Source organism: Podarcis tiliguerta (genome assembly GCF_965153285.1).
Source record: "Podarcis tiliguerta genome assembly, chromosome: 13".
NCBI classification, from domain to species: Eukaryota; Metazoa; Chordata; class Lepidosauria; order Squamata; family Lacertidae; genus Podarcis; species Podarcis tiliguerta.
The window spans coordinates 569,627-594,542 of record NC_139546.1 but is presented as its reverse complement, the minus strand read 5'-3'; the positions used below and the strand labels follow the sequence as shown (position 1 = coordinate 594,542).

Sequence of the window (24,916 nt, the reverse complement as noted above, 5' to 3'; positions counted from 1 at the left end):
AGCTCCCTTAGCCGATCCTCATAAGGCATTGTTTCCAGGCCTTTGACCATTTTGGTTGCCCTCCTCTGTACACGTTCTAGTTTGTCAGTGTCCTTCTTGAACTGTGGTGCCCAGAACTGGACACAGTACTCCAGGTGAGGTCTGACCAGAGCAGAATACAGTGGCACTATAACTTCCCTTGATCTAGATGCTATACTCCTATTGATGCAGCCCAGAATTGCATTGGCTTTTTTAGCTGCCGCGTCACACTGTTGGCTCATGTTAAGTTTGTGGTCAACCAAGACTCCTAGATCCTTTTCACATGTACTGCTCTCAAGCCAGGTGTCACCCATCTTGTATTTGTGCCTCTCATTTTTTTTGCCCAAGTGCAATACTTTACATTTCTCCCTGTTAAAATTCATCTTGTTTGTTTTGGCCCAGTTCTCTAATCTGGAGGTCATCACTGCCTCCTGTGGAAGCGAGTCCCATAGTTTAACTATGTGCTGCATGAAGAAGGACGTCCCTTTATCTGTCCTGAAAACTCAAGTCAGCCAGTCGTCCAAACAGGGACTCACCTCTGGAACTTGGGACAGGGTTCCCTTGCTGCCTTCGCTTGGCATCCCCAAGAATGTCTATGACAAGTGTTGCAAATTCATGGGCGTTAAAGCGAGCCAGCTTTTGCCTTCCCTGAAAGACAAGAGGCAAGACAAGGCCTTAGAGGAGCTGGAGGAGCTTGCAAGGCAATAGAAGAAAGCAGCCAGAGAAGCAGGAACAGAAAGCAGATCCTTCGCCTCCTTTACAGATTCATGCCTTCCCAGGCTTTCTGGAAAAATCCATTTCCAGCAGAAGGAAAGCTCAGAGCTCTTGGCATCTCCTTGTTCCCAAGATAATATCAGCAACAGGTTCAGTATTCAGAACCAAGATGCACAGTTTGTTTATTTATTCATACAGATATTTGTATACAGCTGTATCACAGATATGTGTGGGCATGGGCACACACACACATACACATATACGTACACACACACACCACATACATGGCTTACAGCAATAAAATCATGTAAGAAAAACCTTTAAAAGGTTAAAAACAGATATGGTGGCCTCCCAAGAGATCGGACAGCCAGTCGTGTCAGTAATTCGGGGTTAAATAAGGGTAATTAATCCTGGCCACCCCCCAGGGAAGGGGGGAGCCGTGCCACCTGCAGATAGTCCGTTATCTGCGCTCCGCAACAAGATGCAGAGGCAGGGACTCTGGGTGATGTCCAAGGCACGAATTTGGCAACTCTCCAAAGTCAGTCTCTGTCAAATTAGTGAGTTCGACTGCTTCCCATAAATCTCTTCGGACAGATTTATGATCTAATGGTGCCCGGCACACTTCCACTGCGCGGACCTCTGTAGGTCGTAAACTCATCAGCAGAATTAGCGCAGCGGCGTGTGATAAGGGATGAGTCCAGAGACGGCAGCTTGTTTTCTCTAGCTTCTTTATTGTTCCGAAAACATATACCGTATTTTTCGCACCATAGGGTGCACCGGACCATAGGGTGCACCTAGTTTTGGGAGGCGGAAAAGAAGAAAAAAATATTCTGAACCCCAGAAGCCAGAAGAGCAAGAGGGATCTGGCTTCTGGGATACCGTGTGACTGTTCTGGTTTCTGGGGTAACCGTGCCAAGCCTCTTCAGGGCAGCGGGATGAAGGCTCCCCCTGCCCAAAGAGGCTGCGCAGGGCTAAAGCAGAAGCCAGGACAGACGCGTCGCTGAAGGGGCACTGCGCCTTCTCTCTCTCTGTGCAGCGCCCCTCCTTCACAGGAAAGGCACTGCGCAGAGAGGGAGAAGGCACCGCGCCCTTCAGCGAAGCTGGAGAAGGAACAAAAGGAGACCCTTCTGTTCCGCCTCGGGCTTCGCTGGACAGGCGCGTTGCTGCGAAGCGGGAGGAGGAACAGAAAGAGTCCCTTCTGTTCCTCCTCCCGCTTCGCGTGACAGGCGTGTTGCTCAAGGGGCGCTGCTCCTTCTCTCTCTCTCTGCGCAGCGCCTCTCCTTCACAGGAAAGGCGCTGCGCAGAGAGGGAGAAGGCACAGCGCCCTTCAGCAAAGCTGGAGAAGGAACAGAAGGAGACCCTTCTGTTCCGCCTCGGGCTTCGCTGGACAGGCGCGTCGCTGAGAAGCGGGAGGAGGAACAGAAGGAGTCCCTTCTGTTCCTCCTCCCGCTTCGCATGACAGGCGCGTTGCTCAAGGGGCGCTGCGCCTTCTCTCTCTCTCTGCGCAGCACCTCTCCTTCACAGGAAAGGCGGTGCGCAGAGAGGGAGAAGGCGCAGCGCCCTTCAGCGAAGCTGGAGAAGGAACAGAAGGAGACCCTTCTGTTCCTCCTCGGGCTTCGCTTGCGCAGCGCTGCCTCTTATCCCGAAGCCCCGGCACGCTGAGCAGTCGCTTCGGGTAGCTTTGGGATAAGAGGCAGCTCTGTGCAAGCCAGGGGAGCCCTCCCACGGCTTGTGCAGCGCTGCCTCTTATCCTGAAGCCCCGGCGTGCTGAGCAGTCGCTTCGGGTAGCTTTGGGATAAGAGGCAGCTCTGCGCAAGCTGGGGGAGCCCTTCCGCAGCTTGCGCACAGCTACCCGAAGCCCCGGAGCGACTGCTCAGCGCGCAGGGGCTTCGGGATAAGAGGCAGCTCTGTGCAAGCCAGGGGAGCCCCCCCACGGCTTGCGCAGCGCTGCCTCTTATCCCGAAGCCCTGGCGCGCTGAGCAGTCGCTTCGGGTAGCTTCGGGATAAGAGGCAGCTCTGCGCAAGCCCCGGCGCGCTGAGCAGTCGCTTCGGGTAGCTTTGGGATAAGAGGCAGCTCTGTGCAAGCCAGAGGAGCCCCCCCACGGCTTGCGCAGCGCTGCCTCTTATCCCGAAGCCCTGGCGCGCTGAGCAGTCGCTTCGGGTAGCTTTGGGATAAGAGGCAGCTCTGCGCAAGCTGGGGGAGCCCTCCCGCGGCTTGTGCACAGCTACCCGAAGCCCTGGCGCGACTGCTCAGCGCACCTGGGCTTCGAGGTGCAGGCAGCTCTGCGCAAGCCGGGGGAGCCCGGGGGGGACTCCCGCGGGCTCCCAGGGCTTGCGGATAGCTTCCTGAAGCCTGGAGACCCCTCTCGCTCTCCAGGCTTCAGCGAAAGCCTGCATTCGCTCCATAGGACGCACACACATTTCCTCTTCATTTTTGGAGGGGGAAAAGTGCGTCCTATAGAGCGAAAAATACGGTATATATACAGATTAGAATCCATTGGAGTGTAGCTGCATTTTTCCCAGCTCCTCTCTCTCTGAGCTGGGCAGCTTAACTAACACTTTCACTTTCCACAGAACACACACTGCATAGCAGGCTGTTTACGTCACGTCCTGCCTGATAAGCTCTTCCCTCAAGCTCCGAGGCACAGCAGATTAACTCCTTACTGCTCTCAACAGTCTCATCAGCTGGAAGTCCATGTTTCCTAACAATTAAAAGATTTTGCAAAAAAACAGGCATGTTCTAGATGGAAAGAGCTAAAAGAAAAATCTGCTAAACTACACAGTCGTTGGAGGTCAAGTTTCGGACTTCAAAAAGACTCCTTTCTTGTCGTTTTGATGAATGAGGTGAGTGGCATCATTTTGTATTTGTTATATTTACTATTTCATGATTTGGCGAACCCCACCAAGAAATAATTAATTACCCAAAGGAAACGCAGGAGTAGTAAAATAATTGGACTTATTGACTCTTCACAGTCCTTGGCGGAGAGCCCTGATCAAAATTGGCAGAGCAAGATCAGATATGATCAGAACAGCTTGGGCTAAGGAGGATATGATCAGAAAAAACCTCCTTCAATGGGGGGAGATTGGAGATTTTTTTTATTGGAATTGCAAAAGGGGTGTACTTTACAGAGGACACATTTGCTTGCATGGAACATTACAGTTTGAGAAAAGAGTGGTGGTGAACTCTGGATGCCTGCCAGCTGTCCAAGGGCCCCTGAGAGCTGGCGTGTGTTTTTATGAGGAAACCGAAACAATCTTTGTGTGACTTACTGATTGCCAAGTACACCTCTACAGTACATTTTAAAACATCAGAGATCAAAGACAGTGAGAAGTCGCTAATTAATTTCAACCTTGGATGGAAGCTCAGAGCCTATTAGAACAACAATCAGCAGAAAAGGAAGGGGCCATTAAAGTGGACTGTGCTTCGAAATATTAAAACTAAGAACAATGTGGAAAAAGCCCCCTGCGTGATTACAGAAATAAGGAATGGTCAAATAAAACAAGATAGTGAGTTATACCAGCAACTGACTGAGGGAGAGAGGAGATTGTTAATATCAGGATTGGAAAACTGTGAAGTAATAGAGAAGATAACTGAAAGATAAAGGATGGATATTTGGCTTTTGAAATCCAGAACACGGGAAGTCCCATTGAAATTAATTAATTTAGATTATATAATTGGCTATATTGTTTTTGAATGTGGAAAGATTTGGTTTGATTTGTTACTAATACGAATGTTTTTTAATTGAATAATAGACTCATAGAGTTGGAAGAGACCACAAGGGCCATCGAGTCCAACCCCCTGCCAAGCAGGAAACACCATCAGAGCACTCCTGACATATGGTTGTCAAGCCTCTGCTTAAAGACCTCCAAAGAAGGAGACTCCACCACACTCCTTGGCAGCAAATTCCACTGTCAAACAGCTCTTACTGTCAGGAAGTTCTTCCTAATGTTTAGGTGGAATCTTCTTTCTTGTAGTTTGGATCCATTGCTCCGTGTCCGCTTCTCTGGAGCAGCAGAAAACAACCTTTCTCCCTCCTCTATGTGACATCCTTTTATATATTTGAACATGGCTATCATATCACCCCTTAACCTCCTCTTCTCCAGGCTAAACATGCCCAGCTCCCTTAGCCGTTCCTCATAAGGCATCGTTTCCAGGCCTTTGACCATTTTGGTTGCCCTCCTCTGGACACATTCCAGTTTGTCAGTGTCCTTCTTGAACTGTGGTGCCCAGAACTGGACACAGTACTCCAGGTGAGGTCTGACCAGAGCAGAATACAGTGGCACTATTACTTCCCTTGATCTAGATGCTATACTCCTATTGATGCAGCCCAGAATTGCACTGGCTTTTTTAGCTGCCGCGTCACACTGTTGGCTCATGTCAAGTTTGTGGTGAACCAAGACTCCTAGATCCTTTTCACATGTACTGCTCTCAAGCCAGGTGTCACCCATCTTGTATTTGTGCCTCTCATTTTTTTTGCCCAAGTGCAATACTTTACATTTCTCCCTGTTAAAGTTCATCTTGTTTGTTTTGGCCCAGTTCTCTAATCTGTCAAGGTCGTTTTGAAGTGTGATCCTGTCCTCTGGGGTGTTAGCCACCCCTCCCAATGAATAAAAATGAATAAAAATTATTTACAAAAAAACCCAAACCAGACATCAGTTAACCATTGTGGAAGGATGTATACTTAACTGCCTGCATAGTCCTGGCAGAACAGAACAATTTTCAGCAGGCATTTAAAAGTTGGCACAGAAGGCACCTGGTGAATCTCTAGTGGCAGAGGGTTCCTCAGGCTCATTTTCTCACTGTTGTCAAATGAGCCTCACCAACTCCGGTATCAACATCTGCTGCTGCAGAGGATTTCAGTGACTAAGCTGGGATACAAGGGTTCAGGCCATCCCTGAGGTTTCCTGGGCCAAAGTTGTATGAGGCTTTGCAAATCAGTGCAAGAACCTTGAACCTTGGCTCGGAAGCAGATGGGCTGCCAGTGAAGCTGCTTTAACCCTGGTGCTCCATGTTCTTGACCGGAAGCTCCCTGCTTAGCAGTTTGCCAATGCATTCTGCACCAGCAGGAGATTCCAAACCAGATCCCAGAAAGCCTCCACATACGGTGCATTCCAGCAATCCACTTCTGAATTTGTCCAGCAAAGGTAGAAATCTGATAGATGGAAAATCCTCTGCCTGTGTTTAGGCCTTGGGAATAAGTTTCCTCCTCGGATGACAGAGAAATGGCATGAGAAACATACCTGGTTCCTTGTTGAGGAGTACTCGGGATTGACGGGGAGAAAAGGGACCACCGTCGTCTCGGTGACCAGCGTGCTATGGTTCTGAGTGGCAAGCCACACTATTTCAAGGGACAGAGAGAGGAAAGCCAGGGTTAGCTTTGCTTAGGTTTCTACATAAAAAAGGAGGGACATGTTGTGGCTCTCCAGGTATTGCTGGCCTCCAGCCCCATAATCCCGGACCGGCAGCCATGCAGATTGCTGAGAGTTGAAGCCCAACAACATCTGGAGGCCCACAGTCTCTCCATGCTTGGGCACTGGCTGGGAATCGGTGGGTGGCAGACAAAGGGTGCTCCCTCCCTCATAAACTTCCCACACCTGAAGTCAAAGCACTGGACACATGTCCTAGAGCCCAGTCCTTGTCCCAAATGAAGCCCTCTGGGCAAATGAGCTTTCCCCCCATACTAAGACACACAAATTTCGATAATAATAATAATAATAATAATAATTTATTATTTATACCCCAGCCACTCTGGGTGGCTTCCAACAAAACACTAAAATACAATAAATAAAAATAAAATACAATTAAACATTAAAAGCTTCCCTAAACAGGGCTGCCTTCAGATGTCTTCTAAAAGTTTGGTAGTTATTTTTCTCTTTGACATCTGGTGGGAATGCATTCCACAGGGCGGGCGCTACTACCAAGAAGGCCCTCTGCCTGGTTCCCTGTAACTTGGCTTCTCGTAGCAAGGGAACCGCCAGAAGGCCCTCGGCGCTGGACCTCAGTGTCTGGGCAGAATGATGGAGGTGGAGACGCTCCTTCAGGTATACTGGGCCGAGGCTGTTTAGGGCTTTAAAGGTCAGCACCAACACTTTGAATTGTGCTCGGAAACGTACTGGAAGCCAGTGTAGGTCTTTCAAGACTGGTGTTATATGGTCTCGGCGGCCGCTCCCAGTCACCAGTCTAGCTGCCGCATTCTGGATTAGTTGTAGTTTCTGGGTCAAACACAATTTCACTCTAAAGCAAAAACCAAGGCTTGGGTTGTGAGCTATAATCAGCCTTGTCCAGCCCTTGGATTACAACTCCCCAAACACCTGCAGGGCCCCAGACTGGGGAAGGCCCACAGCAGCTGCCAAGGCTGACACCCCAGGCCATCACATCCCCGAGACGTAGAGCTACCCGGGGGCGGGGGGGGGGGGAATTGCAGTACGGGGCAAGAAGAGTAGAGAGGACTTGGCACCTTCCAGGGGCAGGAGCCCTTTGCTGCAATGCAGCGTTTTGCTGAGGAGGCTCATTCTGGCCTCACGCAGGGCCCCTGTGCTGCGGCATGGCACCCACCCACCCAGCTGCCCTCCAGCACCCAAAAGTCCCGCAACAGAAGGTCACCTGCGTCCGTCTCCCGCCTGTCCACCTCGTCATAGACATCCATGGCGAGCTCTTCAAACAAGTGATTGCTCAGCTGGAGAGGAGGGGATGGGAAAGTTAATCACGACTCTCTATGGCAAAGCCCCCTCCTGGGAGTGAGCAGCAAACGTGTGCTTTTTATTTTCCCGACATTCAGAAACTAAGGGGCCCCTGCTTGCCTGCCAGCCAGTGGATCAGCTTAAATTCCATCTATCTAGCCAGGCTTCTCACAGCAGCCACCAGATGCCCCACCAGGAAACCCTCCTCATGAAGCCCACAGCATTTCCCCACCATTGCTGCCCCCCCCCCAGCACTGAAACACACATTCTGCTCTTCTGCCACCAGCCCCTTCAAAGCTGGGCTTGGTGGGCTCTGGGGTGGAATGGGGAAGCCCTGCCCCACTCAAACAAGGGGAAGCCAATGGGTGTCTGGGGCAATTCTATTGACATCAAGTCCGTGGCAGCATGGTGGCTCTTTAGAGCATGCAAACGGGCAGTGGGGCAGATGAGGGGCAATGTGGTACAAACTCAGTGTGGCACAATCTGCACTCAGCCAGCAAGGGCTGCTGCCTCTCAGGAGTCAATCCACTGGCACCTCAGCAAGGGCCAAAAGCTGCTCGAGTTGCTGCTGGCTACTCCCAGGAGTTTAACACCAGCAACACACTCTTTAAAGTGAAGGATATAAAAATCTAAAAAAGCCCCTAAGGCTTGTTCCTTCGTCCCTGTTCCACACTCAAGACTCCTGGTAAGCTGTACTCGCTCTGTATCCAACCCACCCTCTGCACCCTCCCCAGTCCCACCCAGGGTCCAAACCTCCTCCCTGAAAAGCCAAAGCTGAGGGCGGGGAAGCAGAGAGAAAATGTTACTCACCGACTGAAGCTTCCTCTTGGCTGCTTTGGCCAGTTCTGACAAATCTAAACTGCTGTGAAAGAAAGAAGTGATCACTGTATTTATTGACACCTGAACCTTGGAAGCACCACTAGGCAAGGAATAAACAAAGAGGGGTGAAAATTAAAGTTACGCGCCTGTCATTCCTTGACCAAGAATGCAGACACAGTTGTAGTTTAGTCCTCTTGCTTTTTACTGCATCATTTCATTTTTTTATCACAGCAGCTAGTGAAGAAGGAAGGGGAAATGGTTTGCCACATAAATATAAAACCTGTTTTGTTAATCACAGTAACATGTATGTTATTTAAGTGATTAACCGAATTCTAAAAGGGATCCAGAGAAAGCTTGTGTGAAGTGCTGCTTGATGCTTTTATATCATCTATCGATCTGCTTCTCATAGCAGGCAGGCTTGTGGACAGTTTCTGCTGGAATGTCAGCCTCTAGACTGATATAAACTTAATTACACACGCCCTGAGAGATACCCTAAAGGTATATTCAGGGCTTTCCCCCCCTAAAAAAATGTTTAGGGGTACTCTCATTTTGACTCAAGAAAATCACCATTTTATAGTTCAAATCGGGGGACAAAAGTACAAAGATTCACAAAAGGTTTAGGGGTATGTGTACCCCTGCGCCCCCCCAAAGCACTGGATATATTATCAGTCACCATCTAAATGTATTGATCGCCTTCAACAGAATCATCTCAAGGTGATGTACAATAAAAAAACAGAGGGAGGGGAGCAGGAAAAAACCAATTTAAACACACACACACAACCTCCCCAACCCAAAAACACCCAGATACACTTAAAACAAACCTAAAACCATACAGACCAGACATTCATGGCAAAGACCCAATTGTCCAGCTAGGAAGGTATGTTGGAACAAAAATGTCTTCAACTCTTTCCGGAGGGTCCAGATAGGGGGGCAGGATGTTATTCCACAGAACAGGGGCAGTCACACTCAAAGCCCTGTCCTGAGTAATCTTTTGAGATAAATCTTTCTGAGATGAAAGGCTTATCTCAAAAGGGTGTGCTGGCCAGAACACAGATCCTCAGTTTAACAACTTCTGCAAAAACAGGTCACATAATACACAGAAATGAAACAACCAACCCACACTTATTGTCCACACTTTTTAGTGCACAGCTGAGTTATCAGTGTGTTTTGTGATAAGTACCTAATTTTCAACCCTCACATAGCAGAGTTAAATGGTAAATTAAACTACTGAACTACTTACAGCCGTCTTAATCCCCAAGGGACCGCAGCAGGAGAAAAAATATCAATTAAATTTATTAATGTTATTTGCCTTATTTATCAACATCTGCGCCACCATTCAGGAAAGACTTTAGGCACCTCAATCAATTAACAGAAGACAAGGAGAGGTTGCAAGGAGAAGGAAGACAAAAATCAAAGCTTGAGCGCACATCAGTCTTGACAATCAAACGAATCTACGACTGTCATTTGATTTGGCCAACAATACTATTACCACATATTATTAGTGCTTAGTCTGCATTCTTACCTGTCTGCCATTTGAGGTATAATAAAATGTTGTCCACTTTTGTGATCTGAAAATGAAGTTTCAAAAGAGCATTAGGTGCGAGAAAGGATCATGTCATTATCTCAACCCACAGTTCTCCACAAGCCACAACTTGATTCAACTGAGCAGCCTTTTCAGGGCCTGCATGAACTGGAGAGGTCTGAGGGCTGCATTCTGGCAGGGCTAGGACAGGCAGAAGCAGATCTGGATCTCCTGCAGTAGATCGGAAAGGGTTTCTGACTCCCATCTGCTTATAGCAGCAACAGAATGACCCCTCCCACACCCAAACTAGATTGCAGAAGTGAATAAAGCGTGGGTGTCACCAGGTGTGGATTTCTGTGTGAAAGGAATGTGAGCTCACCTCAGTTCTGGTACTCCAAACAAATTCCTGGGATCAGAATACATATTTTATACCAGACTACAGTTCTAGGAAAAAGTCAAGTAGTTCCTGCAAGTCTAAAGTCTCTCCTCCCTTGAGCTACAGCAGTCATGAGGGGTTAAAAGATAATGGCGACCCAGGATGAACATATGTGCCCCCCCCCCATTCCTGCTGGACCACTTCTCACACAAGTAGATGCGGGGGGATGCATGAACCATGGACTCCACCCCGAGCTCTCTGGAAGTAAAGCAGGATAGAACATAAGACTACCTCTGCTCAGGGACTTGCAGAAGCTGCCCATTTGCTAGTGAGCCATCTTCAAGGTGTTACTAACAGTACATAAAGTGACCCCAGATCTGCCCCTCAACTGATTCCATCGACAAAGCCAGCACAGTTACAGGGGCCACCTAATTATTGTTCTGCCTTAGCAAGAAATCGTTTAGTGTGGCAGCACCTACACTCTGGAACTCCCTGCCTGTTGACATCAGGCAGGCACCTTCACTGCACTCTTTTTGGCACCTGCTAAAAACATTTTGGCTTTGACAAGCCTTCTCAGATATGGAGAATGTTGACATGGGTTTTAATCCATTTTTAGCTTATCACTGACTTTTATTTTTTTGAATGTTTTAACACCTTTTTTGAACTGTTTTTACTGATATTTTTATTGTCTTTTTCTTTTTTACTCTTACTCTTATTCTACAGACACCAGACCCTCCAAGTGTCCCTGTTCCAGGGGTGTCCCTGATTTAGAGAAGTTCTTCTGGTTTCTGATTTGATCCCAGAATGCCCCACATTTCCTGCCCTATTTTCATTGGGGAAATGGTGGTGAGTATGAAGTTATCCAACCCTGGAGCCGTCTGAAGGCAATCCTGTATAGGGAAGAGTTTTTTCTTATAATGTTTAATGTTTTATTATGTTTTTATAGATGTTGGAAGCTGCCCAGAGTGGCTGCAGCAACCCTGTCAGATATGCTGGGGTATAAAGAGTAACATTATTATTATGGAATGGGACATCCCTATTTTCATCAGAGGAATGTTGGAGGGTATGAGACACTACTCTGAAGTTTGTTTATTTTTAACAATCAACCGATATTCAAATTTTAGGGGGGAAATGAAATAACCACAATAACATGAAATAAACCTAGTCAGACCCTTACCAGGTTTTCTGCCACAGAGATAGAATGCCAGCCTGTCCGTGAGCTCGTACTGGATTTCCGCAAGGCGTTCTGCCAGCTCATGGTGCCCTCCTTGCCTATTGGGCAAAAGGTGGGTGGGAGATTCATTCAGAAATCACTACTGTTGAGTTGAAAACATCAATAAGAACAATAATAAAAATCTGTTGCTGGTGACTTCTGAGGCTGCAATCCTACTCACAGGGTGAGTGAAACATACTACAGTAGTACCTCGGGTTACAGACGCTTCAGGTTACAGACTCTGCTAACCCAGAAATAGTACCTCGGGTTAAGAACTTTGAGCTGGAACATTAATGGCGCTAACTCCCCTGAAAAAAGGAAGAGGGTCTTCCATTTACTTAAAAAAGAACATTTGGACTTGATTTGTTTGCAAGAAACACATGTGACAAGGCTACACAGGAAGATATTAATTAACAAAAGATTGGGTCAAGAATTTATTTCATCAGATAAAGTTAAAAAAAGAGGAGTAGTCCTATATGCAAAAGAGAGCGTATCACCAAAATTTATGTTTAAAGATGAACAAGGAAGAATTGTTGCAATTGAAATACAATCACAGGGAGAGAAATTTTTGATAATAGGTATTTATGCACCAAACGAAGGAAAATCAGAATTTTTCAAGAAGTTACATGAGACCCTTATGGACTATATGGAATATAATATGCTTTTGATGGGGGACATGAATGGGGTAGTGTCTACAAACATGGATAAGGCACAGAGAAGGTAGTCACCAATGATGGTAGACTACCAAAAACCTTTTTTGACATGACTGAAAACATGGATTTAGTGGACATTTGAAGAACAAAGAATCCCTTAGGAAGAGAGGGAACTTTCTTTTCTGAGGCTAAGATGACATGGACAAGAATTGACCAAATCTGGGTAACTAGAGGACTGGCACCAAAGACTAATAAGGTAGAAATCAGCCCCAAATCTTACTCCGACCATAATGCGGTTAAGATGGAAATGAAATTGACACCAATTGGTTCCTTTAGATGGAGAATGAATGATGCCCTGTTTCGTAGTGAGGAATTCACCAAGAAGGCCTAAAAAACTCTGAGAGACTACTTTGAGATAAATATGAACACTACAGTGGAAAAAAGAGTTATTTGGGACGCAAGTAAGGCGGTCATGAGAGGTTTTTTGATACAACAGAATGCAATTAAGAAAAGATTACAAAATGAGAAAAAAGATAAAATCCTGGAAAAAATAAAGGAAGGAGAGAAAAAACAGAGTGAAACCAAAGTCGCAAGAGATTCTGAAAGAGATAAAGTTATACCAAGTACAATATATGAAATTGATGAACGAGGAAATAGACTGGAAGATCAGACAGATGAGACAAATGACATTTGAATCGGCAAATAAGTGTGGGAAACTTTTGGCATGGCAATTGAAAAAAAGACAAAAACTTAACACAGTTACGAATTTGGAAGTGGAAGGAAAGAACATACAGAATCCAGTGGAAATTAGAAAATGCTTCCAGAGGTATTTTAAACAACTGTATACACAGGAGAAGCAGAAAGAAATGGACATTGATAGACTTTTGGAAGTTAATGGACTACAAAAAATCTCTCAGGAAAATAAGTCAATGTTGAACTTTAAAATTACAGAGCAGGAAGTAGAAGGGGCCATACAAAACATGCAATTGGGTAAATCTCCAGGACTGGATAGACTGACTTCAAGATATTATAGATCTTTAAAAGAATGGTTAATACAACCTTTAAAGGAAGTCTGCAATGAAATATTGGAGGGGAAAAAGGCACCGGAAAAAGCCTATATTACACTTATACCAAAAACAGAGACTGAAAAGACACAACTTAAGAACTACCGCCCCATATCATTGCTTAATGTGGATTACAAAATTTTTGCAGATATATTGGCTAAAAGACTAAAAAAGGTATTAGCAGAGGTAATTCATAAAGATCAAGCGGGCTTTCTCCCAGGCAGACACTTGTCGGACAATACGAGGAACATAATTAATATTATTGAAAAATTACAGGTGAAGATAAATACTAAAGCAGTTCTGATATTTGTGGATGCGGAGAAAGCCTTTGACAACATTTCTTGGAGTTTTATGAAAAAGAATCTACAGGGGATGGGGGTGGGTGAAGGTTTTGGAAATGGTATAGGTGCAATTTATGCAGAACAGAAGGCCAAACTAATTGTGAATAATGTGGTGACGGAAGAATTTAAAATTGAGAAAGGAACGCGACAAGGGTGCCCAATCTCTCCACTGCTCTTTATATCGGTTCTGGAGGTTTTACTGAATATGATAAGAAGGGACCAACTGGTTAAAGGGATACAAGTGGGGGCTAAACAATACAAATTGAAAGCATTTGCTGATGACCTGGTATTAACTTTACAGGAGCCAGAATCTAGCACTAAAAGAGTACTGAAATTAATTCAAGATTTTGGTCAGGTAGCAGGCTTTAAGTTAAATAAAATGAAAACAAAGGTGCTGGAGAAAAACCTAACTGCAATGGAGAGAGATAAGTTTCAGAAGGAGACAGGACTAACACTGGTTAAGAAAGTGAAATATTTGGGGGTGAATATGACTTCTAAGAATGTAAACTTATTTAAAGACAATTATGAAAAATGCTGGTCTGAAGTGAAAAAGGACTTAAAAATATGGTCAAATTTGAAATTATCATTGCTAGGTCGAATTGCTGTTATAAAGATGAATGTATTGCCAAGGATGTTGTTTCTGTTCCAAACATTGCAAATTGTGGATAAAATGGATTGTTTCAAGAAGTGGCAGAGAGATATATCTAAATTTGTCTGGCAGGGCAAGAAACCTCGAATAAAATTTAAGATACTAACAGATGCTAAAGAAAGAGGTGGATTTGCCCTGCCAGACCTTAAACTTTATTATGAATCAGCCGCCTTTTGCTGGCTGAAAGAATGGATGCTTCTTGAAAACACTGATGTTCTGGATTTGGAAGGTTTTAATAACGTATTTGGTTGGCATGCATACTTGTGGTATGATAAGGTTAAGGTCCATAGGGACTTTAAGAACCATATTATCAGGAAAGCACTGTTTAATGTTTGGATAAGGTACAAGGATTTGCTAGAAAATAAAACCCCAAGATGGTTGTCACCAATGGAAGCGAAAGCATTGAAAAAACTCAATATGGAGGCCAAGTGGCCGAAATATTGGGAAATTCTGAAGCAAGAGGGAGACAGGCTAAAACTGCAGAGTTTTGAAAAATTAAAAAACAGAGTGAGAGTTTGGCTCCATTATTATCAAATAATGGAGGTATATAAATTGGACAAGAAATTAGGCTTCCAGGTGGAAAAATCAAAATTGGAAACAGAATTGTTAGAACCCAAAGTTAAAAACTTGTCAAGAATGTATAACTTGCTGTTGAAATGGAATACTCAAGATGAAATGGTGAAATCTGCTATGATTAAATGGGCACAGGATGTCGGACACAACATCATGATGGTTGACTGGGAACAGTTATGGACCACCGGTATGAAATTTACGGCATGTAATGCCTTAAAGGAGAATTTAATGAAAATGATTTACAGGTGGTACTTAACACTAGTCAAGCTTGCAAAAATTTATCATTTGCCCGACAACAAATGCTGGAAATGTAAAGAAACGGAAGGTACCTTCTTTCACCTTTGGTGGACGTGCCCAAGGATTAAGACCTTCTGGGAAATGCTATATAATGAAATGAAAAAGGTATTTAAATATACCTTTCTGAAGAAACCAGAGGCCTTTCTCCTCGGCATGGTCGGCCAATTGGTGTTAAAGAAAGATAGAACCTTTTTTATGTACGCCACAACAGCAGCAGGAATATTCATCGCAAAGTATTGGAAGACACAAGAGCTACCCACCCGGGAAGAATGGCAGATGAAACTGATGGACTACATGGAAATGGCGGAAATGACTGGCAGAATCCGAGACCAGGGAGAAGAGTCGATGGAGGAAGATTGGAAAAAATTTAAAGTATATTTACAGAAATATTGCAAAATTAATGAATGTTAGAAGAATATTGGAATGAAGTTATAGGGTTTTAGCAGAAGTGTTATTAAGAATTATATGAATATTAATTGTTAATGTGTTAAAGTGGAAAATTCAAAGTTAAATTGTGTTAGGATAAATTATAGAACAAAAATTGAAGAAGAGGGAAAGGATTTGTTGAATTAGTAAATTTGAACTAGAATACAAAAAAGGGAGGTGCGAGGAAGTCGAGGAAATAAGCAAATGAAAGATACAGACATGAAATTTGGATGTGTGTTTAAATGTTTTTGTTTTCTTTATGTCGTATTGTTGTATTGAATTCTTTTTTATTGTGGACGTATTGTTTGTTGAATCTATGTATTGTTTTTCTCTTTTGTCTTTATTTTCATAAATATAAAATATTTAATAAATATTATTTTTTTAAAAAAAATTGCTTCAGGATGAGAACAGAAATCGCACAACGGCAGCAGGAGGCCCCGTTAGCTAAAGTGGTGCTTCAGGTTAAGAACAGTTCCAGGTTAAGAACGGACCTCCGGACCGAATTAAGTTAGCCCAAGGTGCCACTGTACTGCACAGGTTTGCTATCTAAAATAAGGCACTGAAAGCCACCATGCCTTATTTTAAGTGGGTGAAAGCATCCCACAGCACATAGAGCTCCTCCTTCTAACCTAGCTGCAGAGATCCTCCGTTGCCTCAGAAACAGAGGAAGGGATACGCTGAGAAAGTTTCTCATGTCACTAAACAGTGAAATTCAATAGTAAGGAGGTTTGGTCCATCTCCCACCCACTCCAAAAGGGATTTTGGAACTTGCTCTTAGTTTTTAGTTTTTTTCCTGCCAACAATACCCCCCCCCCAAGCTTGAAATGGCTTACTTTGCATAGTCAATAGGCGTCTTCCCACTGGAGTCCTGTGTGCCAGGATCAGCCCCATACACCGCCAACAACTCTGCTTGTAAAATCTGACCCGTCTTGGCAGCTACGTGCAGCGGGGTGTTCCCTTTCTCCTGCAAAGGGGAGTTAACAGGCATTTGCTGAGAAGCTGCTGCAGACCAGCCCAAAGCAATGATGGCCAAGCTTATGGAAAGGCCTTCTCTTACTGGATGGAAGAAGTTGGCCTGGGCGCCCAGAGAGAGAAGCCGCAAACAGGTCTCCAGGTTCCCCGTCCTGACGCTCGAGTGGAGTTGCTGAAAGGGAAAGAAAGAGGTCAGCAGAGAATTTTCTCTCGCCTCACCGCAGCTGAGAAACCTGTGCTGACAGTCCCAGTAACTCCTTCCAGGGATTCCCAGAGGGGCTTGCTTTGGGGGACGCCGAGGCTGGCCTCTAGCCACCTGCCAGCTACAACTGACAAATAAGGTGTGGAGACATGAAAAAGGTTTATCAAATGGCAGACGGAGTGGAGCAACCTCCCCTGACCTGCAGCTCTCCAGGTGACCTGGGGCCCCCAACACCCATCCATCCCAGCTGCAGCCCAAAACTTCTGGAGGGCTCTCTGCTGGGGAAGGCTGGTGTGGAGGGAGTGACAGATGCTTCTCCGTCTCTCATAAAAACATCCACTCAGATCAGCTTCACACTTAAGATTTAACTGATGTCACTGAGCAGAATACAAGCCCGAAGCTGTGTTTCTTGGTTTTCATTCATTGTAACCCTCTGGCCCCTACATCTTATCTTCCAAAATTTTGCAGGCAGGTTATTTTCCAAGGGACACCTCTAAGATTTCATAATGGAACTGTTGCCCACAATATATCACAGGGAAGGAAGCAAATCCTTTCTAGTTCTCCCCCTGCTCAAAATCAACTTCAAATACACCAAGCACTAAAATCTCTGGGCTGATTTGTCTGTCATTTGGCAAATTTCTCACCTTTGATGTACCCTTTGTTTTCACACAAGTTGTTTATAAAACAATTAAATGAATCATTTTTAACTGCCCCCAAACTGTAAATACACAAAAGGTGCTACCCTGCTTGAAAAGTTAATCCATTTCTGCAGAAATATTTTCTTTTTTCTTTTTTTAAGTATTGATGGTTCCCTTTTTGGGGGGTGGAAGGGATGAATTTTACAGATGAGCCCAGTGGGGGAGGGGGGAATCCTAAACCTTTTTGTGTCTAATTTGGTAGTCCTTTATCCAATCTGGAGGGGCTACTATGCCTGTAAATTTCATCCAATTCTGTAAAAAAAAAAATCAATTCCTCATTAGTAAAAAAAGGAAATATTAAGTTTCTTTTTTCTGAATCAGAATTTGGATTTTGACACAGAGTAGCCTCTGAAGCATTTAGGACTCAGTCATACCTTTTCCCCCAAAGTGTCAGGGGGGCAGCTAAATACTGTGGATGGAACACATCCTGATCAGCTACCTACCCATAAAATGGGCATCTAGTGAGTACTGAATGTTGGACTAGATGGGCCTTCAGCCGGATCCAAACTCAGAGGTCTTCATATGAGGGAATCTTACCTTACTAAGGTCTTTGGCAGTCACACTGTCATCATCCCGACATGGTAAGCGATGAACAAAGGCCAGCATCTGATACTTTGCTCTGATGAATTCCGCTTTATTGGGGCTACAAGTGAGTCAAAAGGAAAAGGAACTACACCACAGAAGAGCATAAAAACATCTCATGAGTGAGATCTACTTTTGGATGGTTACAAGCTTGGTGGAACAGGGGAATGCTGTGGATGTAATGTATTTTGATTTCAGTAAGGCTTTTGACAAAGTCTTGCTCCCAATGCCTTTACTCAGTAGTTGCGCCTGTGATCCCTAATTAAGCACCTTTAGCTTGAAACTAAGGCCGTAATCCTGTGGGTAAGATGAATACTTGCAGAGGGCCTTCTCAGTAGTAGCACCCACCTTGTGGAATGCCCTCCCATCAGATGTCAAGAAGATGAGTAACTATATAAGCTTTAAAAGACATTTGAAGGCAGCCCTGAATAGGGAAGCCTTTTAATGTGTAATGTTTTATTAAGTCTTTATATATGCTGGAAGCTGCCCAGAGTAGCTGAGGAAACCCAGTCAGATGGGTGAGATACAACAACAACGCAATAATATATATTTTAAAAATTTCACTTTCTATAAAAATACTCAATGTCCCTGTTGGCGAAGGATGGTGAGAAAAAATTGCATTTGATGGGGAGAGGAAGCATGCCATGCAAGAGATGCCATGGCCCAGGAGACCACAGAGGTGGTCTGAATTTCACATGCTGATTTGAAACAAGCATCCCAATCATGCTCCTCCAGCAGCAGGAGGCCATGGACTCAGCCACACTTCTGACATTTTGATCCGGTGTGCTCCTCGAACGCCCAACCCCAAATAGCTCTCTGAATAAAGAGGCTTTCTCCATTTTAGTCACATCTGCCACCAAGAGTGTTTTCCTCTGCTTGGGCAATGTGGGAGGCAGGATCAGGATTGGCTCACATCGGCTCCAGCCCTGGCCATGGTTTGCTGGAGGTTGCTGTAGGTTTGCCCCTTTGGCCCTCTAGGGAAGATAGAGGCATTGCTCCCCCCCCCCCCCCACCTGCCCGCCCCGATCCAACTTACTGAACTTTGTCCTGGGGGTTTGCTTTGCGCCTTCCGCTCATGACAGATGCAGGATCCAGCAATGAATGTTCCCAGATGGAGTTAGCCCCATTACTGTACAAGGTTTCCAACATCTGCAAAAAACAAAGCAGAACACGAAGCATGGAGTTGGTGTCTTCCTCTTGTCCAGAGCAACTTAGACGCTAGGTGACAGTTGTCCTGTTGCTGGCATGGAGCTCTGCAGGTGTACTCTGCAAACGTTCTATAATGCACCAGCATTTATTACAGAAACAGCCCTTTTCAAGGCTCTGCTCAAAGTTTTGTTGACCTTTAGAATAAAGTTAAGGGTTAGAGTATTGGGTTTAATGTGCAAAAAACATCCATTTCAGCATTTCGAAAGGCCCCAGACCAGTTTTGAAGTCTGCTGCATAGTCAATCTCTGGACACATTCAGCAATGTGCATTGATGCACAATATTCTGTCTTTTTGCAATTTGTGTCTCATTTCATTACTTCTTCAAAAATTTATTTTATTTATTAAAATTTACATAATGCTTGTTAAAAAAACCTAAACCCAGAGCTGTTTTAACACACAACACCAGAATCAATCAAACCATAAATGAAATAACCGATAAGCTCAAGACGTTTCCTGGAGTTTTTTCCTCCTTTGCCTGCTAAACTATTTTCAGTAAAGGAACCTATGTCTAATTAGCTACTGTTTTATGTGGCCCCAAAACACTTGGCAGGATGCTTTTTAAAGAAACAACCACAAGCCTTCTGATTTTATATTGCCAGATGTGGAAGGGGGAAAACAGCCTTTCTTGTCTGCCTTTCATAGCTTTAAAAGATCTGAACAAGCAGGCACACTTTAACACATATTTATTCTGACCTTCCTCTAAAGGAGTTCTGGGTAAGGTGCATCACCTCCACCAGAGGTAAGGCAGGCCAAGAGTTTGCAAGGGACTTGAGGCCACCTAGTGATTTGTGTGGCTGAGTGGGGAATCATGCCACAGTGCTTTGCAGTCATAGTGACAGTGAACAAGTAGAGTTTGCTTGCAACCCCCCTGCATCCCCCCCACTCCCCCCCCATACAACTGCAGTTACATTAGAAAACGTTAAAAAAGCACCAGAAGCAAAAGGTTAGGGAATGTTGACAAACAGAATCATTAAATTGGGAGAAAGCATTTGGTTGTGATATGCATTCCATAGGTCAGTGTTTTCCAGCTCTCCCCATAAGAGCTTGCCTACTGGACCAGACCAAAGAGAGCTCATCTAGCCCAGCATCCTGTCCTCCCATAGGAGTCCCAGAAGCAGGAGGAATGCAGGAGGGTGCTGCCACTGAACAGGCCCACAGATAAAAGAGTTGCTTCAACAGCAAGGACGTTTACTGGAGGAAAGGTGGAGGCTTATGAAGAACAAGGCACTCTCTGCAATAAAGCAGTTTTGACACACAAATATGAAGAGAAAACCCTGGAACACACCCATACAAGTGCATAAAAAGAAAAAGAGGACTCTAAAACTGGATAGTCCTCTGGACCTGCAACATATCAATTCGATGTTTAAGCCCCATTTGAACCAAACAGGTTTACTTGCAAGCAAGTGGAATCAGGAACAGAAGAGAAAAGCACATCAACTCAGATCCACTTTACAAATTTACAAACACAGCACCACACTATAATTTAAGTGCTTACACAGCCACTTGTTTGGCTGTCCCTGACAAGTAAGCCTTGGCCTCGCAGGACAAGACAAGGAAGCTTTACACAAGCAAGCTCTTCTCTTCCTCTGCCCCGTCCACCTTTGGGCCACACACGACTACTATGGGAAGCTGTTAGGCAGGAGGGGTGGTCATTGGCATGGGCAGCAGCGAGGCTCAATGGCATGATGAGCCCAGTGTGTGTTACCTGAAGCAGCGTTGTGGGCCACGGTGTGTGTTTCAGGTGCCTGACTTGGGAGATGTGCCGGCCCAGGCTCCTATGAACACTGCAGCATTCATCACAAATCAGAACTCCTCTGTTAACTGATGCCCAACATGGGTCTGAAAGAAAAACAGTGGCACATTTAGCACAGGAAGAGAGAGAGGCAGGAGTTTGGTTGCAAATAAATTCCACTACCGTCCACCTCAGCCACAGGTAGTGTTGGGTTTCTCAGGTCCAGTTTTTATATTTTAAAAACTACTGTACTTTGTGCATCACCAAACAAGGAAGGAAATCTGGATTTGTACTGAGCTCAGAGAAGGCACCCAGGGCATGAGCTAAAACAAGCTGCAAAGAACATGGCAGGGTCACGCAAAACAGGAAGCATGACAAGCATCAAGCCAGATTTGGCCTTGAGTCACAAGCCAAGCTCTCTGCTGAACCGGAGCAGAATGGGAAGGTGCCTGGCAAAGCATGCAATCTCTTGAACTGAAGCCGAATAGAACATCTGTTACACTACTGTCTTTACTGCAAAGGTGAATCATTATTAGAGAAGTTGTAAGAACAGCAGAGGGAAATTGTCAGTTCTCCCTGAAAGAGCTGAAGAACACACACAATGAAGAAATGCTTGCATACTTGTTTTAAGTGTGGGGAAAGATATGGGGCAAGGCTGCTGAAACAACCAGCAATTCCCATTTCCACATAAATTATTAGGGTCCCCTGTGCATTTCAAGAGCACGGCAACTCAGCCTCCACCCTAAAAACTACTTACTTACAATGCAGCAAAGTGGAATTGCAAACTGTAAGAGCATCTACGCTTAACCTCAGAGTTCTCATTTGGGAATTATGTGCAGTATGCCAGTATACGTATTTCGTACTTGATGCTAGGCAGGCTCCCCAACTAGTACAAGTTGGCAACTTACTTACTTACAGAAGGACAACTCATGGGTTTTTGAGTTGGGGGTACAGATTACCAAAGTTGCCTATGTCTGATCTGGGGGAAGTGACTGCCACAGTTGTGGTGTATGCCCAAGTGCCCTCGGCTGTGTGAACTCAGCCCACAAATGGCAGAGCTGAAGTAGTGCTTTTGTGATGGTGCAATGGGGAGGAAGAAATCGTCCAGAGCCGGTACCTTGAATTGTGCCCAGACCACGAGGCAGACCTGAGATTCGCTGTGGCAGGAAGATCCACAACAACAGCCCACGGGGCAACCGTTGGTAGCCACACGAGGCTCTGATGTCAGGGGCAATTCTGGCTCGTTCATCCAAGGTACAGGGGAAAGGCTCGGGCCCCTTGTGCCACCACAAGCAGAGCCGGCTGGGTTTCTGAGAACTGGCTGCTGCTTTCTCTTGCCACCTGCAATTAACTCAAGGCAGGACGCAGCAATTTCCGCAGCTGGTTTCCTGTTTGGGGCCGAGAATGTCATCTCCATCAAAGGCCCTGGGGGAAGAGGGTGTGTCCCACCAACTGCCCCCAAGCTGGGTGCTGGTGATTTTGGAAAACATAACCACCTGTGGATGGATCAGGCCCAAGGCCCTTAGCATCCTGCATCCCACGGGGCCGGGGGGCGCCTTTGGGAAGCCCGCCTTGCAAGGACCCGAGCAGAGCCTGCAGGAGGCTAGTGGGGCCCATCCCGGGCGGGCGGGGGAAACCCATGTCCCTCTTTCACAGACACCCCAAGCCCAGAGCGGAGAGGTGCCGGGGCTCCCCCGACAGCTCCCCCCTCGGCACCTGCTCCTTCCCCCACCCGCTTGCGAGGGAAGGCCCTCTGCACATGCCCAGAGGCCCCCTGCACACCCCCAGACGGGCCTCCCCTCAGCAGGATTGCAGCCCTCCCTTTCTCCGGCGGCCTCTCCCGCGGCAGCCCCGTGACGAGGGAGGCAGCCCTGGGGTGCCTGGGTCCCTCGGACGCCTGGCTCCTTCGAGCTCCGCGGTGGCCCCCCGCCCGCCCGTGGTCCGCCCCTGGTCTCCCGCGGCGCTTACCGGGAGCGCTGCAATCGGCGCACACGTCGCTGCTCCGCAGCCGCTTGGACATGGCCTAGCCGGGCCGAGTGGAGCCGCTCGGGGGGCCGCCGCTCCCGCTAACGGGTCCCTCTCAGCCCCGCCAGTCACGGGGAAGGCGTCCTGCGCGTGCGCGCGCCACCAGCGCGCGAGCCGAGCCATTCGCCAAGCCGATTGCGCCAAGTGCGCACCTCACCATCGCCGTGCGGAGGGTCCGTGACGAGGGACGCTGGGGCGGGGCCTCGGGCGGCCATCTTGCCGCCGGGAAAGGCGAGGCATGCGGCGACCATATTTGTTGCGGGCAAAGGTGGTCCGTTATTAGTGCTACTGTTTTTATAAAATTGACACCCCAGGAAAAAGTAGGGAAGAAAATTAATATGATAGCCCTCTTAAAATATCTGAAGGGCTGTCCCATGGAAGATGAAGCAAGCTTGTTTTCTCCTGCTCTGGAGAGTAGGACTCAAACCCATGGCTTCAAGTTACAAGAAAGGAGATTCTGACTAAACATCAGAAAAAACTTTCTGACAGTGAGAGCCATTCAACAGTGGAAGGTCTCCCTCCAGAGGTTGTGGACTCTCCTTCCTTGGAGGTTTTTAAGCTGAGGTTGGATGCCCATCTGTCATGGATGCTTTAGTTGGGTTTCCTGCATTTTAGGACGTTGGAGTAGATGACCCTTGGGTTCCCTTCCAACTCTACAATTCTATGATTCAGTCCCAAGCCAGAGACCTGCCTCTTTAAACCCTTTCATCCAAGGAAGGGGCAGAGCCTGGAAGGTGACCATCTATAAAGCCCTCATAAAAGCTCACCTGGAGCTCTCCACAGTGCTGCAATTACTGACCTTGCCCCATTGTGAAATCAGAATGGGAGCCTGATGGATGACCAAAGGGGACCCATCTTGTCCATCCTTCTATTCTCAGTGGCAAACTAGATCTCTATCTATTTGGGATTGTACAGCTCTAGGCAGGCCTAAGCCACCATGCTACCTCAGTCATGTGCTGATAGCAGAGTTAACCAGGCTTCCATCTGCACCCCATGCAAATATTACTTGGCCAATGAGAGCACTTCCTCAATCTGGTGATCCTCTTTTGAGCCCCTCCCTGCTCTGTAGTCCTGCAGCCTCCAAACCAGCGAAGGAGAGGCCACGTTCCCCTCTGTCCTCTTTGCTGGCACAGCCACAGCCTGTCCAAGAGGCACCTTGGGTGGCTATTTAAGCTGAACCCCCCTGGCATGTCACTGGCACTGGTGATGAATGATGTTCCAAGAAAATTTGCTATTTTCTGCTCCCAGACAGACAAGCGGATGCATCTTGAATGCCAATGAATCCCCCGTCTGAGGAGGAACTGGGGAGACCAGGCAGCTGCTTTTCAGGTTTGTATGTAAAAGCCCCCCCCCCTCCAAGTTTCCCCTGCTGTGCCCAGGCGTGCCTTCCCCCTTCATCTATCATTCTAAAACATTTCTGTCTCGCTATTGAGCCACACACACCCCTGCGGCGAAGCAGCTTACAAAAACTAGTAGAAGGCTTTGCCCTTAGCTCTGCAATTTAAAATACACAACCCACAAGGAAAAAGAGATTGGGAGGGAGGAGGAAAACAACAAGCTCAGGCAGGAGTTCTTAACATCACAGTTCTTCTAATGAACCGTTGGGATAGAAGAGATGAACTGCTTCTCCCTTGGAGGTTAATTTTGAAAAGCAAAGTGGCAAACTGCTATGGTTCTGCCTTGGACCAGTACACTTCCCATTTGCCTGAATAAAAGTACCCCCCCCCCCCCATTTAGGTGGGATTTGGAGCCTTCCAGGAAGAATGGGAGGCCATGGCACCTCTCTTGGCTAGAAATTAAGCCATGGCTGAGCCCACCAGAAGTGGCACCTCAACTTAGCTAGGCTCGCTCTGAGGTCCTGCGTCTGTTCCAGGTCTGATGGCTGAGGCACTGGCTTGGGCTTTCCCTGAGGGAAGCGGGGAACCCAAAGCAACCAGCCTTTGGCCAGGCATTTGGGTTGGGCTTTGCTTGTTCTGACTTGGTCAGATCCCACCTGGGATGTCCAGTTCTGGGTGCCACAGTTTAAGACCAGATATTGACAAGCTGGAAGGTGTGCAGAGGAGGGCAGCGAAGATGATCCAAGGTCTAGTTGATGGAGTTAGGGATGTTGAGCCTGCAAAGAAGAGACTGCGAGGGGACAGGATGGCCAG

At 46.4% G+C, this 24,916-nt stretch overlaps 1 protein-coding gene across 9 annotated transcripts in view; it reads right to left on the bottom strand.

Moving 5' to 3' along the window:
- Window positions 1-22,948, bottom strand: part of GIT2 (GIT ArfGAP 2) — a 46,700-nt gene extending 23,752 nt beyond the window's left edge. For 5 of the 9 annotated variants that reach the window (XR_014503930.1, XM_083407272.1, XM_083407275.1 and 2 more), the window contains exons 1-12: window positions 22,710-22,948; window positions 20,715-20,848; window positions 18,837-18,949; window positions 17,756-17,861; window positions 16,404-16,490; window positions 16,180-16,310; window positions 11,308-11,402; window positions 9,755-9,800; window positions 8,224-8,275; window positions 7,337-7,409; window positions 5,974-6,071; window positions 555-666 (exon numbers count right to left, since the gene is read on the bottom strand). Coding sequence is in view for 7 of the 9 variants with exons in the window: in XM_083407272.1 (XP_083263398.1) it covers window positions 555-666; window positions 5,974-6,071; window positions 7,337-7,409; window positions 8,224-8,275; window positions 9,755-9,800; window positions 11,308-11,402; window positions 16,180-16,310; window positions 16,404-16,490; window positions 17,756-17,861; window positions 18,837-18,949; window positions 20,715-20,848; window positions 22,710-22,761 (1,099 nt within the window). In the remaining 2 variants the exon portion in view is untranslated. The remainder of the gene's footprint in view (window positions 1-554; window positions 667-5,973; window positions 6,072-7,336; window positions 7,410-8,223; window positions 8,276-9,754; window positions 9,801-11,307; window positions 11,403-16,179; window positions 16,311-16,403; window positions 16,491-17,755; window positions 17,862-18,836; window positions 18,950-20,714; window positions 20,849-22,709) is intronic. The other 4 variants (XR_014503931.1, XM_083407273.1, XM_083407276.1 and 1 more) reach the window with 1 other exon arrangement.
- Between the last annotated feature and the right edge of the window lie 1,968 nt (window positions 22,949-24,916).